Raw genomic sequence first — 17,474 nt, forward strand, 5'->3', positions numbered from 1 at the left:
AGCTTCATATTCTCATTAGGCAGAGAGAGAAAAGTGCCCTCTATTAGGCCATAGCACAAAAACATGCCTGGCTTACCCCACCTGAGACAAGAATTTAAGCTGAACCAATGAAAAAATATGCTAAGCTTCTAAATGCTTATCAACATCATTGTTGTAATAGAGCACACTAACTTTAAAGAGCTGTGGAATAGAATAGCTGCTAAAGCTTTTGAAGCTTTTGNGTTTGAAAGAATTTCTCAGTGCTTACATGCTTTGATATAAGCATGTTAGTATAGCTAATTCTATCTCAATTGGATTTTTATGTTCTTCAAAACTTTAGTAGTATTTGTGTCAAAATCATTTCTGCAGTAACAGTATTATTTTACCCAAATTAGGCCTGGATTTGAGTAATAACTCTTGGAAAGTTGATTAACAGTCTTCTCAGCTTTTCAGACAATTCGTTCTGCTAGGTAAGCACACAAATACCCTACGTGAAGTAGGCATATCTAAAATAACTTTGATGATTAGGTGATTTTTAATCCCTTTATCTACAAACAACAACGAGAAAGGTATTTTTGAGTACTACAAAAATGTGTTCAGAGAACAGTATTAACTGTGATTACTGATGCATTATTAGCATTCAGTGGGCAATGATGTTACGTTTTGTTTTGCTCTTTTCATTTTGTTTCTTCAGTTGTTTCTTTTGATAGTTTTCTCATATTCTGGGTAATCTTACCTGGAATAATGAATACAGAATTAAGTAGGCTCTGTAAAATAGTCAGTTGCCATTTAAGCATACTGTATCTTTATATCTGTGTCCCCTGTGTGTTCAGTGCAGGACAGAAATTATTCTATGCTGATAGTTTTAGAAAAAAAAGGAGATGATCCATCTGAATTAAGTAGAACAACCAGCAGCCATTTCTTTCTTCCATCTCAGTTATGGTTTTCCTAGTTTCAGAACTTGAAGAAATTCAATGTCTCTATTTACCCTCGGCTTCTTGGTCAGATGTTTTATATRTAGCAAATCGGAGGAAGACTTTTGAATTCCCCCTACCCCCTTAATTCTTCCTTTCTCTCAAATGCTGAGTTTCTCAGCAGGGAAGAGCTGGAACCGCATCATTTCCACAGCGAATCTTGCTACTAGGCCAGACGTTCCTGGAGAGCTGCTCAGGGGACTCTCCCCGACACTTCCTCCTAGCTGGGAGGACTTCTTGCCCAGGGCAGTCGGGACTCAAGTTCCCCTCTCATCACTGAGTAAGGGCATGGCAGTTAGGGCCAGGGAATCTCAGCTGGGGACTTTTCCCTTTCCTTGGAAGGAGTTTTGTCTGCTTACCTTAATGCAATGTATCAGTCTCAGGGAATAATTAAAAAATATTTTTCTGTCTGATGACATTTCTAATTAGTTGGTTATTACAGTTGCAAAAAAAAAAAAAAGAGAGAGAGAGAGAGAAAAGTAATTGTGTGAATAATTGAACAACTGCTTAAGCAAGGTGCTTTGCTGCTTTTATTACTATTTTAATTTTAAATGATAGCTGACAGGATTCTAGCTACAGGTATTATAAAGTTTATATAAATAATAGTTTTCAGCTATAACATTTAGAATAAACGGTTTCAAGAAAGAAAAGAGGGAGATAAGGAGTGCATTTGAATGAACACAAGAATAATTTAATAAGTAGATTCCCAAAATATTTCTCCTTCAAAATACCTAACAACTCAGAAAGCAATGTTTTCAGAAAAAAAGCAAGAGACCTCTTCACCTGTACATTTGAAAACGGTTTAACTATGACTAAAATGAAAGGCAAGAATATTTGGCAAATTTACAATAAGCATACTTCCCTAGAAGTATTTTTATTTTGTATTTGATTGAAGTACTGATACCTTACCTGGGAAACGCAGCTCTCTAGGGAATAGCTAGGATTTTACTTGGCTTTTTTTTTTTTTTTTTTTTTTTTTTTTTTTTTCTTTCTTTTTTACTAAAGAATAGTCTGTCGCACATCAAAAAGCAAACTCTTTGGAAGTATATTTGTGAGCTTTGTGGATAAATCTTATCTAATGGGGCTGGCTTGGCTTCCTTGACAGAATAAAAGAAAATACATTCAATTAGTGGCATGATTTTTAAAGTACCTTTTGTGAAAAAGTGCTTGAGTTTCCCTCCTGCACATCATTAAATGCTGAAATTAAACCGTGTGCAGCCCATAACAATATGCCTTCAATTTAGTGTATTTTATGAGTCTGTACTATGATGATTGATTTTTGAGTACAAAAGCTTTCATCACCACATGATCTTCTACAGAACTTTACTTGTTTTTTAAGTAATACAAATTGTTCCTTATGAGGTAGTATACTTAGATCAGCTTGTTAAAAGCACATTTGTGTGCTGCTGAAAGACCTACATGAAGTATGAATGATTTTGATGAGTGCCTAAATATTGTTTAATGTATCTGAAAATTCTATTCCTGCTAAACTCCTATTCTGAAACATACACCATTAGAGAAAATGAATGAACCAATAGGTGTTATCACAAAAAATTTGGATTGTGAATGTGTTAAAACAAAAAAGCTTGTCTCAAAAGATAGTATGCTGACAGTTCTTACCCAAGTTATTGTTCCATGTACAGAAATTCCTTCTTAATCTGAAGAGGTGTCAAAATGAATGGTTGTATTTGTTGTTTCAGGAACTGCAGTTTGAGAGATTGACTCGAGAACTTGAGGCTGAACGTCAGATTGTAGCTACCCAACTGGAGAGATGTAAGCTAGGATCAGAAACTGGAAGCATGAGCAGCATTAGGTAATGTATGAATTTCTAATTTCTTTGCTCCAGTTTATTAAATTAATACAGAGAATAAATTGTATTGATCATCATCTTGTAAAAAATTATACACAAGGGGGCATGAGCTTTTAGTAGAGTTTGAAAATTTGCATTTTGACCAAATGTTTTTACAGACTGTTTCAGCAAGATTAATTTTTGTGCAATCTGGTATGTGATTTATCCACTAATAAAATGGCAGCCTCATCTGCAATTCATTCACTTGCCATAATCTGATTAGAATGATACTAAAACTCCCATTTTTACTACCAACACAGCCACCATTTTCAACCAAAAACATTTTAGCTTCATATTTGCAGAGATGTATTAAAAAGTATGTGAACCTGTTTTCTTATCAGTCCATCATTGGTTGGATGATGCTAGAATTCTTTTAAGAAATTCTAGTAAAAGAAAGCTGATCTCTTAGTCGGTTTGGTGGGAGTAAAGGTTTTGTAGTTTTGAGCTTTTCTATGTAATTCTTTTTGTTTTCTCAGGTGAACATAATAAATGAAAGATGGTATTATTTCAGTTTCAAGGATCAAGAAGAAATTAAAATGTTTTGCATGACTACTTAAGCAGTAAACCAGTTCTGCAGTCACTTTATATTAAAAAAAAAAAAAAAGAGAAAAAAAGAAAAAAAAAACAGGCACCACTGGATGGACATATTTTCTCTTTTCACAATAAGTGTGATATCTTTCTAATAGATAAGGTGATGTATGATGTGCCAAGCTTAGTAAAGTTTTGTGTGGTGTTAGTAGAAAAACTACAAAAAATATCTGTGACTAGTGTAATAAATTCTTCCTTAGCTCATGCAATTCAAGGTGCTCCTCAATCAAATAAATGATTATTTTGCAGAATACTTAGGAAATAATTACTCAGTAGAACACCAAAGATGAAACAAAAATGGTGAAAGTAATAGTTTAATTAAAATGACAGAAGGCAGAAGAATCTTTCATTAATTCAGCGAACTCTGCCCATGAAGTTGACTTAATTATGAACAATCTTAACAGTAAATCATTGAGAATTGATTTCCTAAAGAGAAAAGCATCTTAATGTATTCTGTATATTCTTTCCTACCAACTAGATTTATATGAAAATTGTATTAACATTATATTAATATTAAAAAATCATATTGCTTAGAGTTATTTAAACAATTATTAGTTTTTTGCAAGGCACTACATTATTATAGTTGCACTTAAGTGCATTCTTACATCACTTTAAACTTAATTCCTTTGAGATTATAGACTCAGGTTCAGTGAAGATTAATTCTGTTCTATGGCTTTTTATGATTAATGTTGCGTGAGTTCCTGTTAGCATTTAAATTTTATTTGCTTTCCTACTTTAAAAAATGAATTTCATGCTAAAAAATTCAAGTGATGAGGATAGTTTTAAATAAGTAGTTTAAGTCCTCAACTATATTAAGAGGTTTCATTATGTGAACATTTACATAAGGAACAGAAGATTTTTGAGGTTAAAAATAATTGTATTTTCTTCTCATTCATGTGAAAAAAATGAAAAATTCACACAAAAAAATGTTTCATACTGGAAAGAATATTAATTGCCCCAAATATCTGTTAATGGAGTGCCCTTAAGCATGCTGTTGTAGTAAGCAAATACAGATAACCATTAGCCTAATATGGCTCTGTTTACCTCTGCCTAGCTTTTGTTTTCCCAACTACAGAGCTGGGTTTGATGAATGTGCAAGCTTCATAGTAGAGATAGAAGAGCCTCCTCCTCCTTCTTCCTTCTCAGAATTTCATTACAGGAAGTTCTAYATTATGTTTTCCGAGGTTTGGGTCTGCTCCCCAGAGCAGTGTGCACGCTGCCCGATTTGCTCATTGCATCGGTAGAGAACAGCCTGGCTCTGAGAAGAGGGATGGCTATTTGCTTCTGCATGTCGTGGTTGTCACCAAATATGAGTGTGGGGAAAATGCAGAGGAAGCAGGCCTTAAAGGAAAAATAGGTTACCTTTCTTGCCTACCTCCTGCTGCAAAGAGGTATTTTATTCAAAAAAAAAATTTCAAAAAAAAGGGGGGGGGGAAGAAAACCAAATATTTTGCAGAGGAAGGGATGGGCTTTAAACAGGGCTTCAAAAGCAATCAGTGAACAAGAAAAGAAATGTGGACCTAAGCTATGTAGGAAGGCATAATTTTAAGATCTGCCAAAATGGATGATGAAACACTGAAAACAGGGGGAAAAAAATTCTTTAAATCCTGAAATTCTCTCCCCAAGTCTAGAATTCTTATTCTTCTAAGCAGCTAGAAAAAAGGGAGATTATTCTCTTACAGATGAAAAAAATCCTAGAAGTAAAAGATGCTTCAAGCATGTAATTAAAATCCAGCTTTTTGTGTTTAACTTTAGCATCTGTTTTCTTCTTATGGTATATTCACAATGCATCAATAGGCAATTGTACTCAAGCATTTTCCCCCCGCTTGGAAAAGCCTGCAAAGCCTTTACTAGYAAGTGTTTATGAGATAGAAATCATTAGAGGACTACAGCTACTATTGCAACAACAACAATAAAACACAAGGAATGTGTGTATGACAGGGACCGTTTTGTAGAACAACAATTTTAGAGATACTGACAGAATAACTGTAGGATCATAACTGTAAGAAGACAATAATACTGCTTCCAACGTGGAGGGATTATGATCCCCAGTGGAGCAGAATGAGCAAACAGAATTTCAAGGGAAAGAGCGAGYACGGTTTGCACTTTGTATTTTTAAGTAACAGGGCAGTGTCTTGCCTGTGACAAAGCAAGATTTTGAAATCCGCAAAGGACTGTTCGTTCTGAAGACGTGCTTGCTCAAGCATTGCCATGGAAGCAAGTGACAGAAAGGGTCCTTTTCTTGAAACCAGAGTTTTCCTTATTACCACTGAATAAATGAATTTTTTTTTTTTTTTGAATACGGGTTAGTTTAAAAAAATCCTCCTAATTTGAAAGTTTATTCAAAAAATTTTCTAGTAGTCTATGAATTCAAGGATAAATTTGTTTTAAACCTGCTTTCTAGCAGAGTACAAACTAAAATGAGAAGTTATAACTGTTATTAGTAGGCCTTTATAGATGGAAAGCTTTTTTAGCAAACTTTAAGTCAATTGCATGTATTTTAAATACTGTCCTTATTTAAAGTGAAATCCTACTATAAAAGTCTCCAGTAGAGGTGAATATACATCCTGCAGTGATGTCACCATTGCCTGATGACATCTGTTATTATTCAGATGCTCTGTCTTATTAAGGRATAATCAATCTGGACTGATTGTAATCAGCATATTTTAATACTGGGAAGTTTCATTTTTTTACCACTTGGAAATAATTCATTCAAAATATCTAAAAGGAATTTTTCTTGTTAATTTTTCTTACTTATGTCCATTAGTAACTGAGTATSTAAAACTAGTACATGGAGCATCTATCCATATTTGAAATTTTGGTCAGGCTAAAACAACTTACAGTGATATTTACTGCCGTGTCTTATCTAACATCTTGAAACAAGTACAGATATACATAAAAAGAAGTACTTACATGCTTAGAAACTTAATGTCAAGTACACTTCATTGTGGAGCTGTCAGGAAAGTTATTCTCAGCTTTACCTCCTTGAGATTGTGCTTTCCTGAAGTCTTCGTGTGTGTCTTAAGGTTGTGCACTTGAAACTGCATTTCAGGAACATGCTAAAGGTCTGCTATTTCTGGCTTCGTTTTTACTTTCTGCACTCCTCTTGCAAATTTGACACTTGGCCCCAAAGAAGTCATGTAGCGACCTGTAAAGCTGCTTGTTGCTCAGTTTTGGATCATTAAGGATCTCGTGTGTGACCTTTTCTTGTCACAGAAACCAGGATCCAGAAAGTAACATTAGATGAATTTGCTTAGTAAAATGCAACTCTGTACAGCCTGGGTCCAAAACTGGAAACTCTGTATCTTACACTAGTCTAGCTGCACAGCTCAGATTGGTCAAGCCTGGTGAGAAGCAGGTCTAAATAGCAAGGATGGAAAGCTACATTAACAGAATTACACAGTTTCTAGGATATCAAGTAATATCTCTGTACTGTATTTTACCTGTAAACATACCAGTTTGTTCAGAAGATTTGGGGTTAATCGGAGTTGGCTCCTCTACCCAAAATTATGATTGTGAGAAGCTTTACTTGAYTCAAGGGACAAAAAAAACACTTTAGTTCTTCCTCAGGATGATTCACTAACGTTGAAGAGTTGGCTCTGGACATGCAAGGAAATACCGCTGCTCTACCTCAGTTTGTCAGTTCAATGCCTATGTATCTCACAGCTGAGTCCTGTCAAAAATGCCAAAAGTAGGTTTTCCTTCTTGTACACTTGATCTTTATATACTTTTAGGGGCTTTAGTAGACCATAGTCACTAGGAAGTGTACTAAGAGGACTTGGATGCCTTCTGCGCAGGAGCAGTTCTTTGCTGTGAATCTAAGAGGGGAGTAGCGGTCCCTGGTAAAGCTGGGTGAAATATTTAGACTCTGAGTTAGGGCAGGAGATTGGGAACTCTGCCATGCCACAGTGCTTGCATGTTGGCAAACTCTGAGCAGCTTGCTAGGTTTGCTCATGCATTGCAATAAGGAGCCTAGTCATGTTCAATACTTCTCCATCCGTCTGCCTCAGCTGCTCATTCCTTCTGGGCCAGATCCTTCAGTCTGTCCCTCCCATTTATACTGAGGGCAATTAGACGCCAGAATATCTTTGAGCACTTCAGTCTCTGCTCATTTTGTGCATATATTAACATATTTCAAATTTCTAAATTCTCCGTGATCACACAGATGTTTTGAGCTCCTCAAAACAAAAGCTGAGGCAACTGGGCGTGCTTTTTTTCTTTACAGAGATGAAAACAAAGTCTCTGTGGCTCTTTGGAGATTATACTACATGCTTTCTTTTTTTATTTTGAAAGAATTCAGACAAAAAGTGACACAGAATAGGAAGACTGAACAAGCAAAAAAATAGATTGTACATGTACATGTGTAGCAGATATGGAAGCTGTGTCTTTACATAATCAAATATTCACTAGACTTGTTTAAAAAAATCTATACTTATTTACTAGTTAGTAAAAGCTTAAAACTTTAAAATAAGTTTCTGTTTCTATTTTTATCACTGTTTTATTTAAGCGACTTTTGTTAATTTGCATAGATTTTTGATGTAGTCTTACTGTTTGAAGTCAGGTATGCAGTTCAAGCATAGACCACACTTTTTCATTTAACATAGAGCTTGAAAATTGGTCAGGCACTACACCAAATTTCACATCAAATTCTATATTTCAGGAAAAACTCCCTGTAACCTGTGTACTCTCTCTGTAACCTGAACTAATGAATATGTGGCTTAATTTTGCTCATAAATACAGTAATTAAAAACAAAAGTGGAAAAATACACAGTTAGTGTGGACCCCAAAGCAAAGTTTGAGCCAAAAGAAAAAGATACAATGTTTCTATTATATTATGATAACAGAGCAGTTGTTTATATGGTAGATGTAAGTGTTTGGTTGACACTCACATTTAGAAAATAATGCATTTTCAAGTGCATTCATGCACCTTCATTGTTAGAAAACAGTTCTGACTGCATTTTGGTTCTCCAACAGTTCAACATACTATCAATTAAACATGTTAATCTTTTTCATGTTGCTTTAGTTACAGTGAGGTAAGGACTACCAAGAAGCTTCTAAATTTGAAAAAACAAACAAGCAAATTTAAATTAAATGCAAATCAGAAATTAACTTTTAAAAAGAAAAAATGCACAGCAAATCTATAAGAGCAAAAATAAAAAGGCAGAAATATTACATTGTTATTTATGATAATGCCAGCTGTAATTTTTGTACTTCTCTTTATAAATGAGCCAATACCATGGATATTAGAAGTCAGTACATGCAAGAAATGGAGTCAGATTTTTTTAAAAATAGTATTTTTTTTAAGAAGATCATTATCTCAGCAGTAGACAGAAGATTTTGAATAGACTTTCGACAGCAAATACTGCAACTGAGAAACTCACAGCTCAGTCTGGAACATGTGTTTGCTCAGTAGTTTAGAAGCTGAATAAGCTTAAGGTTATGTCACACGCTGTTGCTTATTTTCACTGGGGAAAGCATGAAGCTTAAGTCATGACTGGATCACCTTGTCAGCAGAATTAATCAACAAGTTTATTGGAAATGAAAGATGGAAATAAAAGCAGGCAGTTTTCTGAAAATGGTCCTCTCAAATTTTACTACAAGTCTGAATATTTAGCTGTGATAAAACAATATTTTGTTTTTCTTTTTCCTACAATTATTTTATGTTGCTATAATTGACCAAGTCAGGTGGAAGCCTCAGAAGGGAYGAGGAGATTGCTCCTTCCTGAAGATCAGCAAGGTTTAGTTATGAAAAAACTTCAAAGAATGCAGGGTACAGCAGGCAAAGAAATCACAGTTAAAAGCAGGAGGCCTGCAGTTCGTAGACAGACTAGTGCGGTATATGTGTTCATGTAGAAATTGAAGTGAATGTCAGGGATTAGCCAGTCAAACCTCAGAATAATGGAGTGAAATTTCTAGGGTCCAAGGAGAACTGTCTAGACTTTGCAGCAAGACAAAACCTCCTCCAGCTGAGACTTGAGTGAGGAGGCACAGGCAAAAGGCAGGTGGGAGACAAACCTCTACTTGATATCTGCAGGGGAAGGATGAGGTGTTTTCTCTGAGATTTTTCTGTCTAAATGTTAAGTTTCTAATTTTTACTCTAATGAAGGTTGTGGGGGAGTTATGCCTTTCAGTAGTCTTAGGGAAAGTTATGCATCCATCCCTAAGCTTTGAACACTTTGGGATCCCATCACAATTCATAAATCCTTAACAGCAGTACAATTTAGGGACAGCACCTATGCATACGTGATTTGCTTCTTTGGTTTGTGAATATTATAACAAAAAAGAAAAATAATTTTCCTCAGTATTTTGTTTTACTTCCTGTTTTGCAAACAAAAGCATCTTCATAATATTTTTTTCTTACTGAGAAGGAGGCTAACAAGCCCCTCCAAAATCAGTAATAAACATGCAGTGTTCCAATATTCAAATTTTACTCTAAAGCCTTGCATTGAACAGGAACTGTCTACAGCAGAAGACACRTAACTGCAGCATATTTAATTTCCCTCTTAGTGGAATATTATATAGAATCCATGGAAAGCATTGTTAGTAAAACTATGTCTCCATAAGCAGGTAGTGCAGCACAATAAAACATTCATATTATGTGCATTTGGAGGGGATTTATAACAGATTTAATTCTGTTTAGATGTATATTGAATTTGTTACTTTATCTAGAATTGTTAAACTCCCTACAAGTGATTCRTAAATGAGAAAATTAAATGATTTGCTGCATTTTTAAAAAATATATAGCTAGCAAATACATATATGATGAAGAGTATGTTGTGAGTACTCTGATACACGATTATATCAGATTTGCCTCAGCATTGGTATAATATAAGATGTCTGGAAACACTTTACAATTAGCACGTTCACAATTTAAATGTCTTATTGCAGGCTGCATACTTGAATATTATACTAATTTGAAATAAGCATGGAAAACTGATATTAGGAACTGTATTTTTATTAATGAAAAATAAGTCTTAGAGAGTCTTAGAGACTCCAGTTCTCTGTACCTACTGACTTCTGACAAGCCCTTTGTTGAAAAATTAGAGCAATACAGTTTACTATTGAAGACAGATAAGCACTGTTATAGGTTGCCTAAGGAAAGCATAAAAACTATCATTTGAAGCTTAAGAACATGTTGAATATCTGTCAAGGTTGGGATAGTGACAAGACTATTTCTCTACAGCCCTTCTAGCTCTACTTTTTATGATACCTTGATGGGCTCTGCTTTCTTCTATTTGCCATCCGTATTTATCAGATGTTGATCAGTTTTTGGATTGTTTTGGGGGAACTGAAGTCAAGATTAGGGAGAAAGCTGAGGGAAAGTGCCTTGCTATTACGAAGTTCTTGAATTTAGAGTCTTTGCAGGAAAGTCCAGGAATGTTGATTTTTAGTACTTACTGCTTTTTGATCAAARGTACTCGATACCATTTTTTTGATATCTTAGAAGCAGGTGGTTTAGGGCTGAGAAACATTCTGTAACATGATGACAGTATTTAATAGCCATGGACAACTAACATCATACACTGTAATAGATACAGAGTAACCAAGTTGTGTCAGAGAGTCAGTTGGCTGACTCTGGACAGAGGCTCTAACAGTGTCTGTCATTAATGTTGCCTACTGGCTTGTATTATTAGACCAAGTTTTCAGTTGTTTCTTACTCTGCCATATTAAGCCTTCCAGTTTGAGTATTCTCTTCTCAAGATGCGCATTCTGAGCTTTGGAAGTGAATTTCAAATTATTATTATTATTATAGATAGGCACTATAATAAGCCTTAATGGCCCTAACCCTAACACTTAATGACCGTGCCTGGCCTCACCTGGGGCTTCCACACACGCCTCCTGCCCAGGGAATCTATTCAGGCTCAGGCCTGTGCCTTCAGCCCCTTCCTGAAATATGTTGTAAGGGAGCCAGTGTCCAGCCCTGCCTGTGCCTGGCAATGGGCCTCACTCATCTTGATCCAGACCAGTGGACTGACTTCCCAGCTTGACCTCAGCCCTGCCTCTTTACTGAGGGTTTTCCTGATGATGACAGAGCTGTGTCTGAACCTGGTTACCGTTATTGGACCTGATCCTGACTCACGTTCCCAGCTCAACCTCATCACCATGAGCTTGCAGGAGGGTGTGGACTCTCGATGAAGCCTGGCTCCTCTTCCCGCCTTGTCCCTGCCTCCAAGGCCTGCCCTGCTCAGCTCGCTTGGGTACTGCAGGATGAGGTCCTGACTGGTGAGGCCCCTTTCCTGATGGCCTTGTTATCACATTCAGCTCTAGTCTCCCCATCCTTTAGGTGAGCAGCCAGCCCTCACTGATCTCTGAAAGTTTTGGTTCAGGCCATCAAATTTTAACAGAGATCTGACTTTTCTGATAGTGTGCCATATATAGGAGTCTCTCACGCCTTGCTGTGTTAAGCTTTGAAAAAGTCTTATCATACTAGGAGCATGTTGTCTCTGAAGCTTTTGTATTCAAAGTATTTTTTATCACATCGTGTTGTGTGACAAGAAAGAATTTTCATTACTAATAGAGTAACTAAACAGATTTTTCCACAGGTTTATAAAGAGAATCCATATTTTTCCTAAGATGTTTTCTCCTATTTGCCTGATGTGGAATATGATGGGGCAGAATATTGGAGCTGGATGGGTGTCAGCTCGGTGTTATCTGATCCTTTGCATCGTATTGCCAGGGTAAGGAGAGATCCTTCTGGTCTCAGTGAAGAGAGCCCCAGAAGTAGACTCCAGGTGCATTTAGGATGCCAGGGGAAAATGTTGCGGGGGAGGAGCTTCTGTTAAAAAAGTGGGTGAGGGATCTAAAGGAATCCAGATCTAGTTTAAAAGTTGAAGATTTTTATTTAATAGAGAGACATCAGAATCAAAGACTCTGAAAAATGAAAAGTAGGATAGAGCAGGATGAGGAAAATGAAACTGGGACAGAGTTTAGGGAAGAGGACAATAGGAGGATAAGGCAGAGGAGCAGGGGAACCATATTATTCCCTGCCTACAACTGGAGAACCAAAGATAAAAGTTGAAAATACCCACTGATACTAGGTATTCAGTTTGAGAAATCTAGGACTGATTGTTGAAAGCACACGTCTCACTGGCTTCATTTGCTTCTATGAGTAATCACTGTATGTTAGTTCCTGCAATACTATCTGGTTATTCTGATCCCTGTATATCTGGATAGCTGTAGAGAAGAACAAGAAACAGTGAATACCTGGCAAGTATTCAAATGCATCTTTGCAATAGAATTAGGCAGCAGAAACTGATATGGTACTGTTGGGTTGCCCTCAGCTGTTTTAATAAGCAGGTAGCTATTTCTCTTCATGATGCTAATCTTGCAAGTTATGAAACTGCATTTGTCCTGCAGACAACCACATTGCTATCCACACAAACACCACTTATCTCTAGAGCAGTTTAGAAACGAAATGGCCGTGAAACTAAAGTTGTATAATAGCACATTTGTACAAGGAGTAAGCCAGTTATAGCTGAAGAAGCAGTCAGCTGAAGGCTTCTCAGAACTCTAGGGAAACCAAATTTTGTTTTTCCACAGATGAAAAMAAAGCCTATCTTCTCCTTATTCTTTGAAGAAACAAATTCAGTCTTGTGTTGAGGTTCAGAGAAATATTGCAAACAGGCATGATATTTCCTCTCCCTTCACCACCTTCTGCTTCTCAGCTTCTAAATATATGTAGGAGACCTTGACTCCTGTCTTGAGCACCCTCCTTTCTTCTGATACTTTTCTTCTTCTCCATTTCCTAAGTTTATATTCCACCTAACTCACATCCCTGAGCATTTTAGTTTCCCCAGATATAGCCCTTACCTCCTGCTCTCAGCACATCCTTACTTTGGCAAGTCCTGATCACTATTCACCACTGCAGATATGGGAAGGGTTTACTTAACAGTTACTGCTACTTCCTGCCAAAAACTATTGCAGCCTAATTTAACTATCACTAGCAAATGACTAATTTACTTTTGCATTAAGCTGACTTTGTAAAATAATAGTAGTTTTTCAATGCAATTGTTATAGTAAACCAGAGAATTGCGATGGAAACATAGTGGTGGAAGTTATAGACTTCTCATTTGTCTAATCAGTCAGGGCTCACAAAAATATATTCACCTCAACAGTAGTAATCTCTGCTGTCACATCAGAAGTGAAGCCTGTGTCTTGCCCTGATCTGTCCTGATGCAAACTCATTTTGTCTTGAAAATATTTTATGGTTTTTGTCTTTCTCTGTTACTTTAGAAATTGTTTGAAAATACTGTTGGTCATGAGGAAGTCTTTCCTTGCTCATATGTGGTAATGTGCACAGGAATTAGTCCAGACTTTTTGTTGTCTGCCAGCTTCTGAAGGACTAGCATAAAAGTAAGCATCTTCAGAGTGCTGCTACAACTGCAATTGCTCTGTAGCAGTAACTGAGCGATGCATTCCTTGATGCTCAAGGATATCAAATATCGTAAGTGTCTAGGAAGTATTATTAATATGTTTAGTTGAATTCCAGAAATGTCATAAATGAGCACAGTTTTGTTTCCACAGACATCTCACAATTTGATAGCAAGATGCTTTGAATGGGTAATGTTATATTCTCTTCAGGCATGTTGCTGTTTCAGCAGTTAAGTGAAGATTTTATAGTTTTTAACATGTTAAACTTAAAAGGGTCTTTTAGAACCCTTGTGCTTTCAGCTCATACTAGATGTAGTCTCAGTTACTGCTAATTGTGAACAAATATTTTGTCTACTTCCGACCTCCCACTACCCCTTTTATTTTCACCTTGTGCCTTTATACTGTTCATTTGCAAGAACAAAGATTTAATTTAAAATAATAAAGACTTTTGCATCTGTTCTTTACTTTTACATTCTTTACAGAGCAGTGTGCTCCTATTCCTCAGGTATAGAGAAGGGAAACACAGTAAAATTTTTACACCTGCTCTTGAAATAACTAAATCAACATAAAATTTTTGTGTTTTGTTCTCATTTAAATTTTCCTTCTACATCTTATTTTGCAAATCTTCACTGTAAATGTTATCACACAGACTTCTATGAATGTATTTGCAACAAGATTAGCGTCAGAGTGAAAAGTGAAATTTGTCTAATTCCAGATGTCTTCTGATCTGAAAATTACTTTTAAGTTCTCCAAGCAGCTGCTGATTTCCTTGACTGATACTCATGAGAGATTAATGGAAACCAGTGTCTGCTGTGAAAGGAGTGTCTCCAATTTAGATTAAAAAGCTTCAGAGCTTTTCAGGAAAATACGTATGTACATATATATATATATATATATATATATATACACACATATATATACACATATATACACACATACATATATATATACACACATACACACACACACATACACACACCCCCAAAATATTTGGTAAAAGTTTTATAGCTTCAGCGAGTGCTTCAGCTACCTTCAGTGCTTCCATCAAGCAATGACCTACCTTCTCTCTAAAAAAGTAGACAGCTTTCCAGTTACAGGATAACKGATTTCCTAGCTGCTGCCATGATTTCTGCTCATGCCTCCCAGCAGCTGACCTGCTGGGTTGGAGCATCGTGAAGCCCACATGCCAGTAGCCTTTCTTCCATGGGGTCTGGCCCAAACCTGACAGAGCCACGCTGCTTTAGGTCCGGCCTGCAAGAAAGGAGTCAAGGAAGGCATCAATGCCGGGATGCCTGTGCTTGCTGGAAGCAGAGCAGCTGTAGCAGCAGGAAGGGTGGCAGTCCCAGGAGGAGCTTCCTCTCTCTTCTCTACTGTCCTGTGACTGCAGGCTTCCTTTCCTGGTCTTGGGCTCTACATAGGAATGTAGCACGAATGGTTACATAGAAATTTTAGTTTTCTTCCTCCCCTTCTGCCACCTCCTTCGTCCCCAGTCTCCCAGGATAAAAGAGGGACATTAATTCTTTGGGTTTGGCCCAGGTTTATGGGTTTACTGAATGATAAGTATATGTATATCTTTAAAATATCTTTAAAGTATCTTTAAAATAAGGGATTTAACTACTTGTAAGTATGTGGTGTTATACTCCAGAGCCAAGGAATTGCCAGTGCTAGAATACCTTCCTTTCCATAAATTGAGATGTATGTGGCTGCAATAATGTAAAGCAGCATTCCTTTTTTGCCTTTCTRCTAATTATTATGAAGTTCATTTTTTTTCTGAAAAATATTTTGTAAGTAGTATTTTAGTATTAACCTATTTGAACAACTTCAGCCAAATGAAATACCGTCATTTAAACAACACTGATCTGGAGGCATTAGTCTATACTGAATCATTTGTCAAAATGCTGGACTAGCAGATGTAGAACATTATAAGAATTTTCTTCATTACAGTCATAGGACTGATCCAATTATAATCAATGCTTTGTAGCTCAGCTATCCAATTTTCCTCTTCTAGTTCATTATCAGAGAGCTCTGACAGATCTTTGGGAATTTATAGCCAAATAATTTGTCAATGAGATGTAGTGTATGTAAATTGATAAATGTAGTTGTTAGGAGGAAATAATCATTGCAAGTTGCTGAGGAGGACAGAATATCCTATTAATAATTTAAAGTAATCACCACCTCCACTTTCTAGGATAGTCCGTTAAATATATTACATCAGAATGTATTGCATTTTTCTTCCTAGGGATATGTAAACCTCTGGACATAAATATTTTCATATATGACAGCTTTTACAAAAAGGAAAACATTTGCATTTTGTTTCTTCAGTCATTGCTAATCCTATAGAAGAAACAAGCAAAAGCAGTGTAGCTCCACATGCATGCATAATGACATTTATAAATCCATTCTTGAAAAGGGAGAAGTAGCTTATGCAGTAAATTACAGAAGTCGGTCTGAAAGAGCTTCTGTAGCAACATTTACACTTGTCAGATTTTTGGGGGTTTTAAAAAATACTCAAAGGTGAAAGAAAAATGTAGTACTTTTGTCCTGTTATTGGCTATTCTTCTCTCATTCGTCTGTCCCTCTTCTCTTTCCTCCCCCCAGTGTTTTTAATTAGCGCTACAATTAAGAAGTCATGTTTACATTCAAAGCTAAATACTTTCAAGGTGTTCAGCTTTCCTGAGCCTTTACTTTAGCTCTAACCAAAAGCTTTAAAAATTGCAAATGCTTATATGTTATTCTCCTTACCACTCCAAAAATCTGATTTTACTACAGCTCAGCTTTGTTCTTATTCTAAACTGTTGTTTAAATCCATGTTAACGTTGCTTCAGCCACCTTTACTAAGAAAATTTTAATCTTATCACCTATTACATGAAGAATTAACCAAAAATCTTATTCAGGCCTTCTGCTTTAATTTTTACATTGATTTTCACTTAAGGCCCTTAGTTTTTGTCTTTACGGATCCATTTTGCACTGAAAGGAGCAAAATACCAAAAAAGTATCAGGTAATGCTTCTAAATGTATTTACTGTAGTGATCATACTATATGCAGCCATTTCAAGGTTCAACTTTCTGCTAGTACAGTGAGGTACTAATAATACATTACTTTGTTCCTTTGCAACTACATTTTGATGACTATTTATATTCAGATTTTTTTAAAAAAGAGAAAGGAATATTGATATAGTTACAATAATGTCCTTACTCACATTGTTAAAAGACTGTGTGGCATGCACCTCCTAACATCCATGATGTTTAAATAATCATGAGTAGAAAGACCTGTAACACTAGTCATATTATGGTTAACTTATAGCTTGTATTTTCATGAAGACATTTGGTGAGAAACAGAAATACAACTACCTGAGTATTTTAAAAGTGGATGTCATTAATTAGGTGTGGAACAGGCTTGCAGTACAATTTTTGGATATACTAGTTTTTTACTTTATCCTTTTGGAATTTAAGGCTGTGTTAAGTGATGTTAAGCAGTAGTATTGCTAAACAGTCTTATCTAATCCAGTGATTAAGATAGGATGTTAAAGATTTATTTTGTTCTTTTATTTAAATTGTATAGGTGTATGTTGTTTTGATGTTACTGTTTTGATGTTGTGTTTTGATGTTCCTAGTTTGAATGGCTTTATTGTAGCCAGTGGAATTTTGTTAGCATTTCAGTTCTGACTTAGCTTATTGTAATATCTAAAGCTATTCTTTTGTTTCCTCCTTTTC

At 36.0% G+C, this 17,474-nt stretch overlaps 1 protein-coding gene across 3 annotated transcripts in view; it reads left to right on the forward strand.

The window, feature by feature from the left end:
* The window catches only part of CTNND2 (catenin delta 2), a 655,980-nt gene that overhangs the window by 245,441 nt on the left and 393,065 nt on the right, over window positions 1-17,474 (forward strand). For all 3 annotated transcript variants that reach the window (XM_085302090.1, XM_085302091.1, XM_085302092.1), the window contains one exon: window positions 2,654-2,766. In XM_085302090.1, the coding sequence (XP_085158216.1) occupies window positions 2,654-2,766 (113 nt within the window). The remainder of the gene's footprint in view (window positions 1-2,653; window positions 2,767-17,474) is intronic.

This window comes from Rhea americana, unplaced genomic scaffold (assembly GCF_003343005.1).
Source record: "Rhea americana isolate MKP2758 unplaced genomic scaffold, rheAme1 scaffold_185, whole genome shotgun sequence".
NCBI lineage: Eukaryota > Metazoa > Chordata > Aves > Rheiformes > Rheidae > Rhea > Rhea americana.